This window comes from Salvelinus sp. IW2-2015, linkage group LG19, assembly GCF_002910315.2.
Source record: "Salvelinus sp. IW2-2015 linkage group LG19, ASM291031v2, whole genome shotgun sequence".
In the NCBI taxonomy this organism is placed as follows: domain Eukaryota; kingdom Metazoa; phylum Chordata; class Actinopteri; order Salmoniformes; family Salmonidae; genus Salvelinus; species Salvelinus sp. IW2-2015.
Window position 1 is genome coordinate 12640176 of NC_036859.1, and position 21820 is coordinate 12661995.

Consider the following 21820-nt stretch of genomic DNA (forward strand, 5'->3'; position numbering starts at 1 on the left):
GGGCACTTCTAATGTAACTTTATGGCAGCACCCAACGGGCTTGAAGTTTTGAACTCTCCCCGTATATTTTACGGTGACGTAGTTTCCCCATGAGTGACAAAACACTGAGCCAATCACAGTGCAACTATAGAACATTACCAACCGCTACGGTACGTATTTTCCTCTGGCTGCCCCACCACCACAMAAATCACTGAACTAGGCTGAAACACCTGGATTTTGGAGCTGCCTTACTCAATAAAGCAAAAAAATGTATTTTTTTTTTTACATTGTTTGCAAACTGATATGTAACATYTATTAATGCCAAAATAACATGCCAAACAGGGAACCTGCCCTGAATGACAGGTCACCACTGGTGTCAGCAGGGCAACACAGAAGACTACCACAGGCACCACTATGCAATACATACTTGTCATGCCATATACAATATGGACAAGATGGTTGCATGATACGATATGGGATATGCCTAGCATAGCTGTTGAATTGACGTTATTCCCGTAATAACCCTATAATATTTCTCTAGTGGTTTCTCCTAGGACTTCCCGAGGGAGTGAAGGACCTTCCTCCCGGGGTGGCTCTTCCTCTGGAGTTCAACCTGGTCTACATGCAGGGCATCAGCTTTAGTAAGGGCTGTTACATCGGCCAGGACTCATCACACTGGGGTGGTACGGAAGCATCTGATGCCGTATGCATGTCGGCACTAGCCGAAGGATTGGCACTACAGACCCAGTCTGACAAGTCAGCCGGGAAGCACAGGGCCTGGGTTGGAGATCTGGGCATGAGCCTCATTCGCCTGGCTCATGCCAAAGAGCCATTAACACTCAAGGCTTCTCAGGACAACACAGTCTCTGGAGGCATCCGTGCGATACTGGTGGCCCAAAGACTAAAGCCAAATGAAGATAGGTATTTGACCCCAACAATATGAAACGCACACATGTTGAAATGAGCCATATCATATTTACATGGATAGGGTACCTAAAGTTAAAATGTTCTTATTCCAAATCACTTAGTACAGTATTTCACTGGTAGCACTACCAACCATGTCGTCTATGAATAGTTTCTTTGTTTGCAGTATTGCGATTGCCTTAAATATTGAGTTCATTGACACTATGCTGTTTGCCAGTTGTGCACTGTTTGCCAGTTGCTAGCTATTATCTTAAATATTACTTTATGCATCTCTGGTGTAATAAACATACGAGGACACAAAGTATGGACGTTTGTCATTTTATCAACATCTCATTCAGAACATACAAAAACACCCATAAACTCACACAGGATGACATTTTTTTTTTTGGGGGGGGGGGGGTCAAGATAACATCAGGCAAGTCATTTAGGCTACCTCTGAAACCAAAGCCTTATCAACTAAATGTATTGATAAAGATGCTCACAAAGGGATACTGGGTGGTCTATTCCTGGTAAAGGGAGTGCTGCCCTCTAGTGGAGAGCATGGTCTCTCGAATCTGCTGCAGCAAACTTTCAGGTTGTGAGCTCAGAGTTGAATGATCAAGTCTCTTAAAGTCTTCATTGCAGAGCATGCATTCTAGAATGTGAGCTACCCTCTGCAGGTCAAAGGCAGCATGGTGAAGCCCCAATGTGGCAAGGGTCTCTGAAAGATGACGTGGGTAATTTGAAGAGTTGTTTTCGGAGCAAGAACTCAAGAAGGACATGCGGTTGTCAGCGATAATCTTCAGGAAAGAGGCAAACTCCCCATAATCAATCCCAGAGCAAGACTTCATGATGACCTGTAAAACAAAATACCAACTCAGATTACACAGCTTTTTAAAATACATCTGCTTTGTCAGACAGTGCCTTTGGAAAGTATTCAGACCCCTTGACTTGACCACATTTTGTTATGTTACAGCCTTACTCTAAAATGGATAAAATAAAACCTCAGCAATCTACACACAATACCTCATGACAGTGAACAGGCTTTTCTTCATGTTTTAAAATGTATTAAAAATAAAACCGATACCTTATTTACATTAGTATTCAGACCTTTTGCTATGAGACTCGAAATTGAGCTCAGGTGCATTCTGTTTCCATTGATCATCCTTGAGATGTTACTACAACTTGATTGGAGTTCACCTGTGGTAAATTCAATTGATTGGACATGATTTGGAAAGGCACACACCTGTCTATATAAAAGCTCCCACAGTTGACAGTGCATGTCAAAGCAAAAACCAAGCCATGAGGTTGAAGGAATTGTCCGTAGAGCTCAGAGACAGGATTGTGTCAAGGCACAGATCTGAGGAAAGGTAACAAAAAATGTCTGCAGCATTGAAGGTCCCCAAGAACACAGTGGCCTCCATCATTCTTAAATGGAAGAAGTTTGGAACCACCAAGACTCTTCTAGAGCTGGCAGCCCGGCCAAACTGAGCAATCAGGTGAGAAGGGCCTTGGTCAGGGAGGTGACCAAGAACCCGATGGTCACTGACAGAGCTCTAGAGTTCCTCTGGAGATGGGAGAAACTTCCGGAAGGACAACCATCTCTGCAGCACTCCACCAATCAGGCATTTATGGTAGTGGCCAGACGGAAGCCAATCCTCAGTAAAAGGCACATGACAGCCCGCTTGGAGTTTGCCAAAAGGCACCTAAAGACTCTCAGATCATGAGAAACAAGATTCTCTGGTCTGATGAAACCAAGATTGAACTCTTTGGCCAGAATGCCAAGCGTCACATCTGGAGGAAACCTGGCACCATCCCTACTGTGAAGCTTGGTGGCAGCATCATGCTGTGGGGAGGTTTTTCAGCGGCAGAGACTGGGAGACTAGTCAGGTTCGAGGCAAAGATGAAGGGAGCAAAGTACAGAGAGACCCTTGATGAAAACCTGCTCCAGAGCGCTCAGGTCCTCAGACTGTGGCAAAGGTTCACCTTCCAACAGGACAACGACCTTAAGCACACAGTCAAGACAACGCAGGAGTAGCTTCGGGACAAGTCTCTGAATGCCCTTGAGCGACCCAGCCAGAACCAGGACTTGAACCCAATCGAACATCTCTGGAGAGACCTTAAAATAGCTGTGAAGCGACACTCCCCATCCAACCTGACAGAGCTTGAGAGGATCTGCAGAATGAAAGAAACTCCCCAAATACAGGTGTGCCAAGCTTGTAGCCTCATACCCAAGAAGACTTGATGCAGTAATCACTGCCAAAGGTGCTTCAACAAAGTACTGAGTAAAGGGTCTGAATACGTAATGTGATATTTTAATAAATTAGCAAAAATGTCTAAACCTGTTTTTGCTTTGTCATTATGGGCTATTGTGTGAAGATTAATGAGGGGGGGACTCATTTTAGAACAAGACTAACGTAATAAAATGTGGAAAAAGTCAAAGGGTCTGAATACTTTCCGAAGGCCCTGTATGTCTATCTCCAAGTGTCTTATACACCTGGCAGTGCTGATGCCATGAATCCATAGTGTTCCTCCATTCCTCTATTTCCCTCTGGACAGCAGACAGCTCATTCTGAAGGAACTGCCACATAATGTCCACATTGCAGCCATTCAGCCAGTTATGGTTGATGGAGATGGTGTCTTCCTGCAAGATAATGAGACAGAAGTCAGGTTACTTAGTTCAAAATTAGCCATATGAACCATACAGGTGCTGATACTGATAATGATTTGTAAAAAACCTCTTGATCAAGTGTACCACTTAATTTGTCCCACATCCAAACTGCAGTACTTACCAAATTATAAACCTGATGGTGCCAACCACTGGGCACAAATATGATCTCCCCTGCTTCCTGAATGATCTCTAGTGGTTGGCAGGCCTCATCGCAGTGTGGGAATTGCAACTTGTCTCGAATCTCAGGGGCAGTGACGTCATAAGCAAGGTTGCCATGGCTGTCTCGTAGAAACTCTTCTTGGCCTGGGGGATACAGGAGCCATTTCTTCCTGCCACAGATGTTCGCTGACCAGCTGTAGGAGCGGAACACATCAGCGTGGAATGGCGTCCTATAGCAAAAAGAAAGTACATGTTAGAGACAGATTTAAGAGAATATCCATTATAGACTATAATTAAATGTTTTGTTATACCATGAGCCTTTGGGTCCCATGTAGACGAACCGGTAGTCATCCACCTCCAAAGTATCCCAATACTCATTAAGCCAGTCAGAAGAAAAGAAGACTGGGGTAGTGTAAACGTTGTGTTCAGGAAAATCCCTGTGAAAGACAGAGGATGGAACCATTGAGCCATGTTTAGCTTATTCTTGATACAGCTACCTTCAGTATATACACATTATTTACATACTGTAAAAAATGTTCCAATCATTTTTTATTTATTTCACCTTTATTTAACCAGGTAGGCTAGTTGAGAACAAGTTCTCATTTACAACTGCGACCTGGTCAAGATAAAGCAAAGCAGTGCGACACAAACAACACCGAGTTACACATGGAATAAACAAACATACAGTCAGTAACACAATAGAAAAAAGTCTATATACAGTCTATATACAGTGTGCTCTTACTTCAGAGGCAACATACAGGTGAATTCAATACCTTGACATGTGCCAATCTTTCAGATAGAGACATCCTTTTGGTGACGAGTGTCCATTCTGTATGTACTCTCTCCAGTAGTGAATAAATTCCTTGAAAGGAATAATTTGTTTGGGGTTCGCATTGTATTCTTTCGCATTGCAGTTTGCAACTGGAACCGGAGTCTCATCTGCAAGAGGAAAAAAGAGAAATACTTTGAAAACACAATTTACAAAATGGGTTATTGGTTCATCATAACTGCAACACATGTTTCATTACCAAATATATATATCAGATAATTACACAAACAATGAGAAATGGTTGTCAAATCACAGATCAGAACAGCTCATCCATAGGCTAATCAAACTCATTCATTTGACATCAAAGTTACTGGACATTGTAATAGATATGTAGCTAACAACATTTATTTACCAAATTGCTGCAGCAGTTTCTGGAAGTTTGGCTTCCCCTCTTCAGTGACCCACTGTTTCCTACATTTCCAGTCTTCAGTAAATTTCCTCGAGAACATGCATGGGTGGTTAGGAAGTAAGTACTTTTTAAAGAATTTGGAATAGCTCAAATCCTTCTCTATGTAATCCACAAAGTGCGAAGACCAAAATTGTTCATAGGATTGCCTTGATATTTTAACGAGGCTACAGCAGTTATGATAAGACTCCCTGTCCATGATACTGAATGATGTAAACAAGTCCTGGGTGTAACGTTAACTAGCTAACTAATTAGCAAGCAAGCGACGTACCTAAACTATAGTGACATGATATGTCATATTAATTGCTTTTCCATCATTATTATTGGATTTATATTGCAAAGATAAGTCAAAAATGTGGAGAAGCTGGTTCGTTCATTCGAGCATAAAAAATAGCTTCCTATGGCTATGCTATTTTGCATTTTAGGGGACCACATTTATAGATGCACACGCCCAATATTTGCTTTAATTTGATCGTTTATTTTTTATTTATTTTTTACACATGATCGTTTCCGTACTGTTTGCTAATTCAACGTTGAATGTCTTTAGTAAATATACACTTTGAAATTAGACATTAATAATGTTAATCTACACATTTCAAATAGCAGGATCATTGTTTCTAGACGGACTGTAAACATGTCTGTACTGAGGAAGTGACGTCTCTTCACGTCCAAACAAATCACCTGCTTGGGAACCAATCTGCGAATAGATTTTTTTCTTACATTTTTTTTTCTTTTACAATTATTAAAGTGGCACCTTAAAATATATATTAACCGTTTCCACGCAGAGCAGCTGTACTCAAATAATGACTACTAGCTTTTGCACCATCGATAATATGATCGTCTTACGCAACATTACAAAACTGTAGCTACTGATTTCCTGGAATAGTCATAACCCTGCAGGAGCTCAGGTGCCAGGTTTGTTTAAAAAGTAAACAAAAACATCAAACAATGTTGAATGATCGCTAGTTACCTATTTTGTTTSTTTGAACACGAATGCAATTTACCCCAAATACACATTTTCTTATCTTCTTTTATTTGAGAGGAACGCTTATGAAGAGGGCTGCTAGCTAGCTAGCTTCCTGACATGTTATGATTTTGCATGTTTTGCTAGTCAGCTAGCAAGCTTAGCATCGACATAGTGGKACTCTAATAAAGTAGCTAGTACACAGTAACATATGTATCTAGCTAGCTATACTGTCCATATAGTAGGTCTAAATAGCTAGTCCAAAATACCTTGATTACCATGACAGCTAGCTACTTACATAACAGCTTTACTGCTGGGTTGATTTAAATTCCTAGCTAGCAGTTCCAACGTTTTAGTSTCTAATCTTTTATCTCGATTAACATATTGACCTTGATTCAAATATTATTTACAATACAACATTTTAACATGTTCACCCCTCTCTTCCTAGGTGAGCATCTGAAGCCAAGCCAAAATGACATGCCCAACCCGAGACATCCCCATCCACAGCTGGCCAGGCTCRTACTACATCAACAGTGAGAAGCGCTGGGATGCTGGCACCCTGTCCCTGACCCGCACCATGCTGCGCTTCACCTCATACCAGAGCAAAGAGAACCTGGTTGGCTTCCGCCTCTCAAGGATCATGGAGATCAAGATGGAGTCGTCCAGCTTCATCTTCAGCACTCTGACTGTGTTGGAGCATGGGAATATCAAGCACTGGTTCGGCTCGCTGAGGCCCAACCGGGTGGTGGTCTACAATGTCCTGGAGCATTTCTGGAGGGAGAGGTTGTTGTCCCCATCTGCTGAGGTTCAGGGGGCCGAGGCACAGCCGACCAAGGGGAGGGAGCTGATTAACCTGGTTGCGGGGGCTCAGAGACGGCTAGGGGACACAGGGAATGTCCTCCACCACCAGGGAGAGCAGTTTGATAACATCATGCATGGCCTAGGCAAGATCGACTCTGATCTGGGCGTGGCAGACAGGTAAGGTGGATATTGAATTCTACCTCTGGGCCCTGTCAGTCCATTGTTTTATTGTTTTCAAATATTGTAGCTAATCATGGAGATTTTCCGAAGTTTTGATGCTTTTCTATCCACATGATGATTAAATATACATTAATATATAGTAGTTGTTAATTATTTGAGATTGTATAGCTATTATCCAGAACATGTTTACCCTTCATTTGTGTGAACCGTCACTGAATTGGATTCATTCCTCTAACTTCTGTCACCATTATCTCTGCAGGCTACTGTCTGAACTGGAGTCTCCCCCTTGGTGGCCTTTTGGCAAACTACCCTGGAAGAGTCAGCAGGATGTCAAGGCTGAGCATGCTGCCAGAGAGGCTGCTTGTAAGGGAACAGGCAAGCACAGAGTGATCACCAGCGTACCAGCCATCGTCTCCAGAGGTGGAGACTCAAACCTGAAGCCTGGTTGCTTGATGGTGATGGTCTCCTCATTAGAAGTCCGAGACACAAACTATGTGCTCCTCCACCGCTTTCAGAGGGATGAGGTGGATGACATCCGGGTGCACAATCCGTATGAGATCAGTGTGAGGCAGAGGTTCATAGGGAAGCCAGACATATGCTTCCGACTCCTGTCGGCTAAGATGCCGGAGGCCATGTCTGTGCTAGAGATGCAGTATAAGAAGAAGGTGGAGTACACAAGTGAGTACTCTGCCTTCATGACGACCCCAGCTACGACCCCATGTGACCAGGATCAAGGTTCAATATGGAATGCAGGTAAGAAGTTTAGATTACTCTCTGTGGTCCCAGTCGGGGGTTCTTCTTTGTTTATTTTGCTCTGTACAATGGTTTGTGTTTGGCCACCAAGTGGCAGTAAAGATCTATGGGTTTTAGCATGGCATATTGTTCAATACACATCTTTGAAATTACTTTAGGCTCTCTTGAGGCTGAAATCTCATTATACACTCTAGCTTATTGATTTATTACATAGCTTATTGATTTATTACACAATTCTGATGCATGCCGTGTTTTGTTGTTGTTACGAGCTTTCCCCATTACATTATCATAGGGTTACTGTTACGCTCATAAGAAGATAATGTGTTTGTTTGAGGGGCCTTCTCACTATATCTCTGCCTCCTCCCTTGGCAGCAGGCCTGCTGCAGTACCAGGAGACAGAGGTCCCCATGACAGTCCCAGCAGGAGAGCTGTCCCAGTTGCAGGTGCATGTCCTTAAGCCAGAGGTCACTCAGGCTGAGGCTCAGGAAATCCGACAGGTGAGATACAATATTGGAATCTGGCTTCTAATGCCTCTTCCTGTATACTCAAGCATTTCATCCTATGGATCAAATGCTTTATAACAGTCTGAAGTTATACTGCCCTAACATTTTCTKTTTTTTGCATTCAGATAATGTTTCTACCTGTCTTGTAGACATCTGTTTTGAATTCAGAGGAAATGCATGATTGAATATCCATGTTATGATGCATTAAATGTATGCCATTTCAATAGCAGGTTTTAAAGAACAAGTGTAACTTTTCTTATGTTCTATGAACATCATGGGAAGATAAATGCTCTATTTCCAGTCCAAACCAGAGATTCACTGTAATGATTTTTATTTTACGTATTTTATATATTAGTCGGTAAGACCACAAACCAAACTCCCATCGGGTTACAAGAGAGAGGAGAGAGGGAAAGAGACATGGCCAGTTATTTGGTTAGACTTCTCTGGTCAGACAGTGTATAAAGTATTTCCATTCAAAGTCTCATAATGCTGAACAGTGAGCTCCATGCATGGTCGATGGTTGCAAGACATAAACAGTGACGCAAATGCAGTCAGTCATTTTTCGTTTAACACATTATTATGGGTTGCCCAGAATGGTGTTTTCCATGTTAAACCTCTTCAAAACACAACATTTTGTCTATGTAATTGGTCGGTAATCCGTTACAGGTATGTTGTCATTTTCAGAATCCTCCTGAAACACAGGCTACAGTCTCTTGAGGCTTGGGTGTTTCTTACAGTCCCATAAGCAGTTCTGTAAAGCCGATTGAAGCTGAGGTTGAATGAGGCTTTTGTGGAAATTGCGTTCACAACGGCATAGTTAGTTAGATATTACAAGTTAAGTATTGACTACTTCAGAATGGTATCAATACGATTGTATCTCAATATAATTGTATATATAATCATTTTCAAACAAATCGATCATGTTAGTGACATTTTTCGCAATGAGTCTGTTTACAATCCAGGGACATGTGTTTTGTTTCTCTATCAATGGCTTATTATTTGGTGCCGATAAGTCATAATGGTTCTTTTGAARTACAAAGCCTACCGCTTTCTGAAGTGGTATAGTAGTACACTTTATGACGCACCTAATTTATGTCATGAATTAGGTGAGAATCACTGTTAACCTGATTTCCTACCCAAGTGTACAGCAAATAGCCCCTTTTGTCAAAAGATATTTGATACCTTCGGATTATCAGTCAGTTTATTGTTCAAATCAGTTGAATATTTACAGTTTTTTTATGTGCTTAACACATTTCCTACAACTCACCTCACATCAGTTTAATTAGGTTATTAGCCTACTTTTTAAAACTTGAGTGTATTTTACCTACATGTCTGACTGTGTATGTTGAATGAAAAACAACTAACCAAATGTTCAGAAGTGGTGTGATAAAATTTACCTTCAACATTAGAATTTAGTTAAAGGTCCATTTTACAGTATATGGCACCAGAATCCCATAATTACTCTACAGTATATTTTGAAGTATTGATATCAGTCTATTTATCAAATTTTCCTCTGAAACTGAAGAAACCTTAGAAAGTGAATGCATGCAGTTGTCATTAAGGAGTGCGTTGAAATACTATCTGTCTGCTCGTTGCTGTCTGAAGCAGTTCCTGTGCACTGTTGCTGTGTCTGCGATTACTGGCCTCTGAAAACTGACATAACGTCAATGGGTGTGTGTGTGTGAGCATGTGTAGGATAACATAATATTAGTTTAGAAACCACGTGTTGGGGTGTGGAGTGAGTGRCTATTAAGTTTTGCTTGGCACAACAAGGTTGATTTAAGTTGTTCCATTGACCATAACGTACACAGTTGTTGGAGCGTGGAGATGGASTTGCAGAATTCCCTGAACACAGAAAGTTGAAATAACAAATTGTCATTGACTTGTCTGTTATCGATGACCTCAGGAGACCAGAGACCTCTGTATAACCACCATGTGCTTGAGTATTGTATACTAGTCACATGAATATTGTGTCACACGGCGATTATGTCATGACCTAACGATGGAAGTACAGTTATTATAGATCGTTTTGGTTTTGTCGGCAGTCCCTTCATTGTTTTTAATTTTACAGCTGACAGCCATTCTGTCTTTTTGGCTCCGACAAGCAGTGGAAGAATAATTATGGCTGAGAAAAAAGTGTTATTCCTCCTCTCTGCTCATCTCCCCTGTCTTTTCCACTGACTGACTCACTCACTCCATGTCCTCTCGGGACATAACCCTAGACAAGACACTTTTCCACACCACTACAAGAATCAAGAGATTACTCCCACAGACCTGGGTCAAATACATATGTCAAATATTTGAGCTGAGCTTGATTTACTTTGCCCTGTACAATGGAACAGAGGAAATAGATTCAAAAGGGCCAACCACAAGTTAAATCAAGCATGTGTGTGTGTGTGCATCTATATGGCTCTCTGCCTACTCTCTCAGATGCTGATGCAGCTGAAAAACCTGGCTCTGGAGGCTGAGACTGAGCTGGAGAGGCAAGACGAGGCCCTGGATATTCTGACCAGCTCTACGGACCGGGCCACTATGCACATAGACAAACATACCTGCCGCATGAAGAGGCTGCTGTAGTTCACACACCAGCCAACCGGCTCACTACAGCGCAGTCCAGAAATGCGCTGTGAGTTGCTGTTACCTTACGACAAATGTATGCTCCAAGAAAGTTTTGACATTTGTAACACATGTCTTGAGTCTCAGGTGTAGTCATACACCCTTACGTCATTGTAATGTGTAAAATATAGAAATCAATGTTCCTCTCAATGTGGTAATTACCGACCAGTCCACTAGATGGCATTTACACCAAGGTAAGGAAGTGTTCACTCCCGTCAGCACGTTGTGGAGATATTGTCCTCGTAGCACTGTGAAGAACCATGAATAGATCCATACCTGGTTGTTGTTGTTGACGGATGATCGAATCCCTGGGTCTGTCACATAAGTATAGAGTGGTTTCTGATGTTGTACTTAAATCACTGTGAGGAACGATTGTCACACTGCTGCTAAATGTGTGTTTTTTTCCCTTCTTATTTTTCAGTTGCAGGTGTCAGTAAAGCCATCCCCTCCCTCCCTGCACATGGTTTCCCTCCAGCTCCCCTCCAGCTCCAAGTGTTGCATGTCCCCATGTTGCTGCAGAGTAAGTGATGCATCGAGTGGGATCACTGTATTATAATCCAGTTTGCAGTGGGTATGTAAGAAAGTCCCTTGAAACTGTGTCCCTTGAAATTCACAGAATACTATTTGGTTACTACCTATTCTATAATGTACAGTACAAGAAAAAGCAGACGGCAACTCACAATCTTTCTAACATTGACACTGGATTTGGGGATATCTGTATAATCTTATTTGTATGAATGACTTGCATACTTCTATGTTGTACTGTAATTTATTTATTGTCTATTTATCATTGATAAACTGTGATTTAAACCCAAAATATCTGGTAAATCATGTTTTTCTTCGTACGTTTCATGCCTGAAGTTCCCCATGCTAATGTACTGGAGACAGTAGAGTAAGTATTTGAGTGGTGCCTAATTATCCAATAAAACACTTTTACATAGAAGACAGACGACTGGCTTCAATAGTACAGTACAACCCGCCCAGGTCATAAAAGGCAATATAGTTTCCTTTATTAATTAAAGAAGAATAATGACTAGAAAACAAAACAGGCAAAYAAAATGTCTTAACACTCAGAGAAATGCAAAGCAAGGCAACACCCAATGATAACAAGGTTCACATGTGACAAATTGGCATGGAGAATGTCAGAACACTGGTGAACGAAATGGAAGCGGAAGCTATTTACTATTGAAAGTAGTGCTGCATGCGAGTGGGTCCCTAGCCTGTTGAATGAAAGCGAGTGCAGAGTCCCTTTGTAAACAGGCCTGTTATTATAACATCCTGTTGGCAACAGGAGTTGGTTTGGCATCTGCGCAACACTCCTGTGGGGGCTGCGGGCAGGGGCCGCTAGCTTTCACGAGAGAGGGGGACCACCAGGAGCCAAGAGCCCAGATTCATTTGATTTGGCTGCAGGCGATGGGGTGGCAGAGCTCTCAATTATGACTCCGGACGAAGTTGAACTGCTAAACTGTTTTTTTAAAGAAGACTGACGACCTCTCAAATGTCTTGGCCCGGGTCAGTCACTGGGACTTGATCCTACAGTAAAGGTGAAATAGATTTAGAATGAACACTTGTCATAAGCGTTACATGACAAGAAAAGTGTTGCCAGAGAAAAGGAGGGTTATACCAAATACTTCTTCAAGTCTGATCAAAGATGGTAAACTGGAGATTGTTTATTTCTTTGATGATTTGAGCGATAAACCGTTACATTCATTTCGGAGTCCTCGTGTCCCGAACACCAGAAGCATACCACATGGTTATGTGAATTTCTAGCCTCTAAAAAGACGTGAGGAAGGGAGAGGGAATACATTCTGCTGCGGTTTTGAAGCAGCCTTGCAATAAAAGGAAATGGTGTTGGTCTCGTTTGACCACAGATACATGGGATCCGGCTTTGCCTTTCTAGCTGATGGTATGGAGAGTGGAGACACCATGCAGGCCTTGACATCCACGTCTGTTTACTAGATAGTCCCTGTGGTGAGGTTGTTCTTTCCTACAAGGAGCGTGTCTCATTTGATGGCCAATCAATCAAGTTTGTCTGGGAAAGAGCTACMCAAAGGCTGTGGGATTCTGTCAGGGCACATGTGGGTTGTTCCATGCTCTCCAACTCTAAAATAAGGAGCCATGTGATTGTTATACAAAGTCAGAGTTGTCATTTCCCATTCGGCTTTGAGGTGGATGTTTTTGCTTTTTGGAAAACGTCTATTTCAATTCAGAAATGCATAAGACATCTCATGGCATCCCTTGTTATTTACCATTGTAATGTGTCTAGCTGGGCAAATTTACCCCTTAATTTCACAACGTAATAACAATGAATATATTCAACTGACARGTTTTCAGTTTATAATGCACATTAAACTCTGTCAATGTTGGTAAAGGTTTTTATGTTGATCTTCATTTAATGTAATTCATGGGAATGGATTCCAGGTTCTCTAATTGGAAATGAGAGAAATACACTATTATTTTATTCCTGTGTAGCAATACACTATTAGAGCTGTGTGTCTGTGTGTCTGTCTGTAACGGTTGGACTCTTGACTCACTTCCTGGCTGACCTCTTACTGGTGCAGGTGTTACTGCTGCTGCTGTGTTCGTTTCCACATGCAGAGGGAGGTTCCAGTTTCAGGAAATCAGGCCTGTTGGTTAATCTTGGAACTGGGAGGAAAAGTTACTGGAAGGTGGTTGAGGTCAACTGGGGGACTGAATGGATTCACTCTCTATAAGAGAAAAMATATAACACTTTCTTCTTATAGAACGCTTTGGTTGAAAGTGGATTCTGCTGTCAAGTGTTTTTTTAAATGTTATTAAACATAAATAAATAGGTCTACTGGGATTGATACATACTCTGGTGTACAAGTTCTACTATAAGTTGTGTTGTACTTCTATGAACACTTACAATACATAAATGACATGTTATGTGTTTTCAATCCTTTATTWTAATATCCCTCTATAACCAAGTTTACTTTGATTGTTAATGTGATAAGCATTGGCTAGAGCGCTGCTCTTTTTGTGTACATGTTGTTGAGGATTTGGCTCTGAATTAATTTGTCTTCCCATTGGAAGATGCCCTCTGTTTGACTGTTATTGTGGTACTTTCCCAGATACTGAGAGACAGAATGATATCACACGCCACTTGCATATGTTATTGTTGTGTTTTCTTTGGTCTTCGGACAGAGATGCACTTTGTTGGATTTCTGTTTCTCTTTATTCAGAGAGCAACTCCTCATCTCTGCTGGAGGGAGTTAAATGCGAGTCGTCTTTGCCAAAGCAAACTCCAACTCAACTCAACTCAGATGAGGGGTCTAGTCTATTACTCCATAAGCATGGGTGTGAACAGCACATGTCTACTGTATTGAGCAGCTGAAATAGTTGTGTGTGTCCACTGTCTTTCATATAGCTCACTATTTTTGAGATGAATATTAATCTCATTGACTTCAAATGAAATTGTATTTGTCACATGCGCCGAATACAACAGGCACCTGACAGTGAAATGCTGACTTACAAGCCCTTAACCAACAATGCAGTTTTAAGAAAAATACTTAAGAAATAAAAGTAACAAATAATTAAAAAGCAGACTTGCACTGAATGTAGTGTCAAATAGTTTTTAGCTAAAAAGTGAAAACCAGTCTGGGATTGGTAAACCATGATTAAATATTTACATAGTAAGGAAAGTTAGTCATTCTTTTTGAAGTCTGATAACGGGTATATTTTATTTGAGATAGGATCCCAATGACTCTCCCCACTGGGCACAGACGCCATTTCAAAGTCTAGTTTTGATTTACATTTGGTTGAGTTGTCAACTAACGTGAATTCAAGGTAAAATCATTGGATTTAGGTTAAAAGTTGGGGGGAAAATACTAAATTCCTTTACGTTGATGACCTTTTGTTTTCCATGTTGATTCAACATCATCACATTGATTTTGTTTGTTGAAGTTACGTGGAAACAACGTTGATTCAACCAGTCTTTCCCCAGTGGGTCTCCGTTATGTATGATAATGACACTTGTTGGCTGTGGAAGGAGGGCAAGCCCTCTGATATTCAGTAGAGGGCAGCAGTGAGTTTATTATTCAAGGTCATATTGGGCTGAAATTGTTAATTGATAGACAATTATTAGACCTCCCGAAGTTTCAATATTTGGGCCTGGTGTTCTAATGTAGTTCATATCAGTAAGGCTGGTCTGAAGGTTCGATGCCAGCTGCCCCGCATAGGGATACCTGCCATTAAAGCATCTGGCTCCGAGGATCTTCCCTCAGAGACGAGGCCATTCCCCAAACTATTTTAATAAACGTTCATATTGTGTTTTGCTGTATCTGAAGTCCTCATGATGAAGTTGTGATAGATTTTTGTAACCTCACAGAGTATATATGATAAAACCCCTACTTCACTCTGAACTAGATTTTTCAATTGGCTTCTTATTGAGTTACCCTTATTTGACCAGTTTCAGGAAGCTAGGCGTCACTACTTCACAGGAGAGGCATTTGAACGTAATTTTATACATTTTTATCTAAATGCGTTTATGGGGGAGTAGTGTCTTCTCTAACATGTGCCTCAATAACAAACTTGTATGCCATCTGTAAATATGAATAKAATTGTGAAATTATGAGCGTAGGTGGTTTAGCCCCGGAAAAAGACAGGAATCTTACCGCTAACCATGATTAGCTGAGATAATAGATGGGCAGGACTTCCCGCAAGATGAGTTTAATTGGTCTGCCATGTAGCYTGCTTCTGTCTATAACATGAGCTGCTCAGTATGTGCGGATAACCCTTGCTACCACAGCTTTTTGAAAGATATAACGTTAGCCATGGAGAACTGCAAAAGTGTTGCTACTGCTCTCAACAACATTGCTGCCCTGAATTTAACAGGCGCTATCGACAAAGATCAGTGGGAAAAGTTGTGATGGACTACTTTCTGCACACGGTCAGTGTGAACCGGAGTGACTTGACAAAGGATGTCTTAGTTAAACTGGGGTTCCAGTCTGCCGTGAAGCATTCATCCATGTATACGGGTAAGGGTCTAGCTACAGTTGAAATCGGAAGTTTGCATACACCTTAGCCAAATACATTTAAACTCCTGACATTTAATCCTAGTAAAAATTCCCTGTCTTAGGTCAGTTAGGATCAACACTTTATTTTAAGAATGTGAAATGTCAGAAAAATAGTAGAGAGAATTATTTATTTCAGCTTTTATTTCTTTCATCACATTCCCAGTGGGACAGAAGTTTACATACACTCAATTAGTATTTGGTAGCTTTGCCTTTAAATTGTTTAACTTGGGTCAAACATTTTGGGTAGCCTTCCACAAGCTTCCCACAATAAGTTGGGTGAATTTTGGCCCATTCCTTCTGACAGAGCTGGTGTAACTGAGTCAGGTTTGTAGGCCTCCTTTCTCACACACGCTTTTTCAGTTCTGCCCACAAATGTTCTATAGGATTGAGGTTAGGGCTTTGTGATGGATCTCCAATACCTTGACTTTGTTGCCCTTAAGCCATATGGCCACAATTTTMGAAGTGCTTGGGGTCATTGTCCATTTGGAAGACCCATTTGCGACCAAGCTTTAACTTCCTGACTGATGTCTTGAGATGTTGCTTCAATATATCCACATAATTTTCCTCCTCTTGATGCCATCTATCTTGTGAAGTGCACCAGTTCCTTCTGCAGCAAAGCACCCCCACAACATGATGCTGCATGTTGCATCATGTTGCACCCCTGTGGTTCATGGTTGGGATGGTGTTCTTCGGCTTGCAAGCATCCCCCTTTTTCCTCCAAACATAACGATGGTCATAATGGCAGAACAGTTCTATTTTTGTTTCATCAGACCAGAGGACATTTCTCTAAAAAGTACGATCTTTGTCCCCATGTGCAGTTGCAAACCGTAGTCTGGCTTTTTTTATTGCGGTTTTGGAGCAGTGGCTTCTTCCTTGCTGAGCGGCCTTTCAGGTTATGTTGATATAGGACTTGTTTTACTGTGGATATAGATACCTTTGTACCTGTTTCCTCCAGCATCTTCACAAGGTCCTTTGCTGTTGTTCTGGGATTGATTTGCACTTTTCACACCAAAGTACGTTCATCTCTAGGAGACAGAACGTGTCTCCTTCCTGAGCAGTATGACGGCTGCGTGGTCCCATGGTGTTTATACTTGCGTACTATTGTTTGTACAGATGAACGTGGTACCTTCAGGTGTTTGGAAATTGCTCCCAAGGATGAACCAGACTTGTGGAAGTCTACTTTTTTTTTCAGAGGCTTATTTCTTTTGATTTACCCATGATGTCAAGCAAAGAGGCACTGAGTTTGAAGGTAGGCCTTGAAATACATCCATAGGTACACCTCCAATTGACTCAAATGATGTCAAGTCGCCTAACAGAAGCTTCTAAAGCGTGACATAATTTTATGGAACTTTCCAAGCTGTTTAAAGGCACAGTCAACTTAGTGTATGTAAACTTCTGACCCACTGGAATTGTGATACAGTGAATTATAAATAAAATAATTGTTGGAAAAATTACTTGTCATGCACAAAGTAGATGTCCTAACTATTGATTGTTAACAAAACTATTGATTGTTAACAAGAAATTTGTGGAGTGGTTGAAAAACGAAAAACTCCAACCTAAGTGTATGTAAACTTCCAACTTCAACTGTACATTTTCAGATATTATACGTTTCTAAGTTTGTCAGAAAGTCGTTTTCATTTCATGTTAAAGCATACTGTTCGCTAGCTAACGAATGTTAGCTTGCTGGCTCGCTAGCTAATGTTATGTGTATGATCTGTGTAGGAATAGTATTTGAGGCTAGCTAACATTGAACCAAAACTGAACAAAAATATAAATGCAACATGCAACAATTTCTAAGATTTTACTGAGTTAAAGCTCATATAAGTAAATAAGTCAATTMAAATAAATTCATGACTGGGAATACAGATATGCATCTATTGGTTACAGATACCTTAAAAAAAGGCAGGGGCGTGGATCAGAAAACCAGTCAGTATCTGGTGTGACCATTTGCCTCATGCAGCGTGACATCTCCTTCGCAAAGAGTTGATCAGGCTGTTGATTGTGGCCTGTGGAATGTTGTCCCACTCCTCTTCGATGGCTGTGCAAAGTTGCTGGATATTGGCAGGAACTGGAACACGCTGTCGTTCATGTCGATCCAGAGCATCCCAAACATGCTCAATGGGTGACATGTCTGGTGAGTATGCAGGCCATGGAAGAACTGAGACATTTTCAGCTTCTAGGAATTGTGTACAGATCCTTTCGACATGCTGAAACATGAGGTGATGGCAGCAGATGAATGGCACGACAATGGGCCTCATGATCATAGTTAGAATGCAATTGTGTTTGTTGTCCGTAGCTTATGCCGGCCTGTGCCATAACCCACCGCCACCATGGGGCACTCTGTTCACAACGTTAACATAAGCAAACCACTCGCCCACACGACGCCGTGCATGTGGTCTGCGGTTGTGAGGCAGGTTGGACGTACTGCCAAATTCTCTAAACCGACGTTGGAGGTGGCTTATGGTAGAGAAAGGAACATTAAATTATCTGGCAACATCTCTGGTGGACATTACTGAAGTCAGCATGCAAATTGCAATAACAGGGATGTAAACACATTTGTGCATATGGAACATTTCTGGGATCTTTTATTTCAGCTCATGAAACATGGGACCAACACTTTACATGTTGCATTTATCATTTTTTTCAGTGTAGTTGGTTAGCTTTAGCTACCTGTAGATTCATACTACAGCATTTCATGCATGGTTGGGATTATGGTTCATTTTTTACCAAGCTAGCTACATGTCTAAACAAAAGACTCCAGTTTGCCAGATTGTTACATGACCCATCAAGTTAGCTAGGTGTGTCTGGGGGTGATTACAGCCATCTATTGTATTTAATGAACATGTGTACATGTCTAGACAATACTGACCCATCCACTTAGCTAGATGTGGCTGGGGGGTGGTTAAAGTATTTATTTCACAAGACCCATCAATTTAGACAAGTGTGTCTGTCTAAGCATTATCTAATAATTATAAAATATTTATACACATTTTTATCTGGACACAATTTTGATATTGCTACTATGCAAATATGCAAGTTACCATTTCACTGTACCTTTTTTWAAATATTTTTTATTTGATTTGATATAGTGTGGGTTTTCCAGTGACGGTAATGAGAAGAACAACATGAACTGCACCAAAGTCAGATTAGGATATAAGTATTTGGACAGTGACACAATTTGCATAATTTTGGCTCTGTACGCCACCACAATGGATTTGAAAGGAAACAATCAATATATGCTTTAAGTGTAGACTTTGTTCTTTAATTTAAGGGTTTTGTCAAAATTATTGTATGAACCGTGTAGGAATTACAATTACATACAATTACATTTTTATACATAACTCTCCAATTTTTGTGGCTCAAAAGTAATTGGACAAACTAACATAATCATACATTAAATTGTGAGTTTTAATACTTGGTTGCAAATCCTTTGCAGTTAATGACTGCCTGAAGTCTGGAACCCATAGACATCACCAGATGCTGGGTTTCTTCCCTGGTGATGCTCTGCCAGGCCGTTACTGCAGCTATCTTCAGTTCCTGCTTGTTCTTAGGGTGTTTTGCCCTTAGTTTTGCCTTCAGCAAATGAAATGCATGCTCAATTGGATTCAGATCAGGTGATTGACCTGGCCATTGCAGAACATTCCACTTTGCCTTGAAAAAGTATTGGGTTGCTTTCGCAGTATGCTTCGGGTCATTGTCCATCTGCACTGTGAAGCGCCGTCCAATGAGTTTTGAAGCATTTGGCTGAATCTGAGCTGATTATATAGCCCTAAACACTTCAGAATTCATCCTGCTACTTTTGTCAGCAGTCACATCATCAATAAATGCAAGTGAACCAGTTCCATTGGCAGCCATACATGTCCACACCATAACAATACCTCCACCATGCTTCACAGATGAGGTGGTATGCTTCGGATCATGAGCAGTTCCTTCCCTTCTCCATACTCTTCTCTTCACATCATTATGGTACAAGTTAATCTTTGTCTCATCTGTCAATAGGATGTTGTTCCAGAACTGTACAGGCTTTTTTAGATGTTTCTTGGCAAACTCGAATCTGGTCTTCCTGTTTTTGAGGCTTATGTTATGAATGGTTTACATCTTGTGGTAAACCCTCTGTATTTACTCTGGTGAAGTTTTCTCTTGATTGTTGACTTTGACACAGATACGCCTATCTCCTAGAGTGTGTTCTTTATCTGGCCAACTGTTGTGACTGGGGTTTTTCTTCACAAGGGAAAGAATTCTTCTGTCATCCACCACAGTTGTTTCCCGTGGTCTTCTTGGACTTTTGGTGTTCCTGAGCTCACCAGTGGGTTCTTTCTTTTTAAGAATGTACCAAATAGTTGATTTGGCCACACCTAATGTTTTTGCTGTCTCTCTGATGGGTTGTTTTGATTTTTCAGCCTAATGATTGCTTGATTTGCTGGACAGCTCTTTGGACTTCATATTGAGGGTTAACAGCAACAGATTCCAAATGCAAATGCCACACTTGAAATCAAGTCTAGACCTTTTATAGGCTTACATGTAAATTAACTAATGAGGGAATAACACACACACCTGGCCATGGAATAGCTGAGCAGCCAATTGTCAAATTACTTTTGTTCCCTTAAAAATGGGGGGACCACATATAACAAGTGCTGTAATTCCTATACCGTTCACCTGATMTTGATGTAAATACCCTCAAATTAAAGCTGAAAGTCTGCACTTTCAGCTCATATTCATTATTTAATTAAAAATCAATATGCTGTGGTAGACAYKTCAAGTGTATTTTTACCTGGAGTTTTTCCTTATTGTAGGCTACTACTTTCACCACTTTTAGTCTTGAAATCTTTGGTTGTTTACTACACTACCTTACTCACTCTGTTTAGCGCATGGCCTCACATGTGAATCCTTAAAGAGATAGGTATGGTTTAGGCTTAAGAGGGTGTGAACGATGCTTAATAGGTGTAGAAAAATAAAAGCTCTCCAGTAGGTGTACCAAACATTCAAGGGCCATTTTCTCAAATATGGGGTTATAAGTTTATTAACTTTCAAAGCAGAAATACTTTCCAATTGTTCCTCAACTGCAGTGTATTACATACCATTTTGTAGCTCTGAGTCTCTATTTTTATCCAATGTAAAAAATACCATTTAAAATTTTACAACATAAGACTGAATCGATGTGGTCGGTCTTTTCTATTGTAAGATAAACAATCTACTCCCAATTGGACAGTCAATCAATCAAATGTATTTATAAAGCCCTTTTAACATCAGCCGCTAGACTGAAACCAAGCCTAAAACCCCAAGCACGGCCCAGTCACTGTTCTTTCTATAAAGTCTACTCTTTCAWATTATGAAACATTTACAGTGAACAGGGTAATGGAAATTGGAAACCATTTCTCCCCCAAAATATCTAAACAGGTCTTGTTTTCTTTCTGAACCTTAAAATGTAACGTTATGACTATAACAACTGTTCCCCGAAGGAGGGAAACGAGGTACAACATGAAGTACTTTGGGGAGTCACACTCTCATGACTTTGGTTGAAGGATCTACAATCACACCTGACAAGGCCAATGAAATCCCCTCTTCACTGGAAGCCACGTATACCACAGGTGATATGCTGTGGCTCGGATTCATTTCTTCAATTTAATACCGCTCTTCATCGACCGTACCTTGTTTCCTTCCTTCAGGGAAGAGTAGGTATAGTCATAACGTTACGTTCCCTTTCAGTCATTCAACTTCGGTACAACATACTATGTGGGGAAATATAATCACGCCCCTAGCCGACCCCAACGGATACTAAATGAAACAGCCCATGGCAGACCAGACCTGACCCTGCCAGATGGGGCAGTCTGGGTATTGCACACACAACGTGCTGGCTAGTGACTTTACCCTGTCCCAGCCATAAGCACAATGTGTACTATACTGGGAGCAGTGACATCCAAGCAATAAAACTTCACAAAAGTTTGTGGTGATGCCCAACTCGCCGCAGCACAAATATCTCCTACAGTAAACCCTTTACAAAAGTGGTTGCGTACCCCGCT

The 21820-nt window shown here is 41.0% G+C and overlaps 2 protein-coding genes across 5 annotated transcripts; one reads left to right on the top strand and one right to left on the bottom strand.

Annotated features, from left to right (window-relative positions):
• Positions 1-1205: 1205 nt before the first annotated feature.
• Positions 1206-5374, bottom strand: LOC111979743 (2-oxoglutarate and iron-dependent oxygenase JMJD4). The gene is made up of 6 exons (XM_024010429.2): positions 4894-5374; positions 4486-4651; positions 4024-4149; positions 3675-3942; positions 3380-3526; positions 1206-1739 (listed from the first exon to the last, which is right to left on the bottom strand). The coding sequence occupies exons 1-6, from the start codon at positions 5144-5146 to the stop codon at positions 1404-1406; spliced, it is 1296 nt and encodes a 431-aa protein (XP_023866197.1). The 5' UTR covers positions 5147-5374; the 3' UTR covers positions 1206-1403.
• A 226-nt stretch (positions 5375-5600) lies between these two features.
• LOC111979646 (synaptosomal-associated protein 47) lies at positions 5601-11581 on the top strand. Of its 4 annotated transcripts, none has more exons than XM_024010253.1 (6): positions 5601-5875; positions 6360-6889; positions 7152-7645; positions 8018-8142; positions 10579-10774; positions 11186-11581. In XM_024010253.1, exons 2-5 carry the CDS (start codon positions 6384-6386, stop codon positions 10723-10725), a joined length of 1272 nt encoding a protein of 423 aa, XP_023866021.1. In that variant the 5' UTR covers positions 5601-5875; positions 6360-6383; the 3' UTR covers positions 10726-10774; positions 11186-11581. The 4 variants fall into 4 exon arrangements, with proteins under 4 accessions (XP_023866021.1, XP_023866020.1, XP_023866023.1 ...); XM_024010252.1 differs by having other exon boundaries at positions 5601-5862; XM_024010255.1 differs by having other exon boundaries at positions 5601-5862; positions 8021-8142.
• The last annotated feature ends 10239 nt before the right edge of the window (positions 11582-21820 follow it).

What these genes read in the sequence shown, in the direction of transcription:
- LOC111979743 (XM_024010429.2), bottom strand. Translation starts at nt 5,146, where the DNA reads ATGGACAGGGAGTCTTATCATAACTGCTGTAGCCTCGTTAAAATATCA. An exon ending in GAAACTGCTGCAGCAATTTG is followed by an intron (nt 4,652 to 4,893) that starts GTAAATAAATGT and finishes TTCCTCTTGCAG; the next exon opens with ATGAGACTCCGGTTCCAGTT. An exon ending in AAAGATTGGCACATGTCAAG is followed by an intron (nt 4,150 to 4,485) that starts GTATTGAATTCA and finishes TGTCTTTCACAG; the next exon opens with GGATTTTCCTGAACACAACG.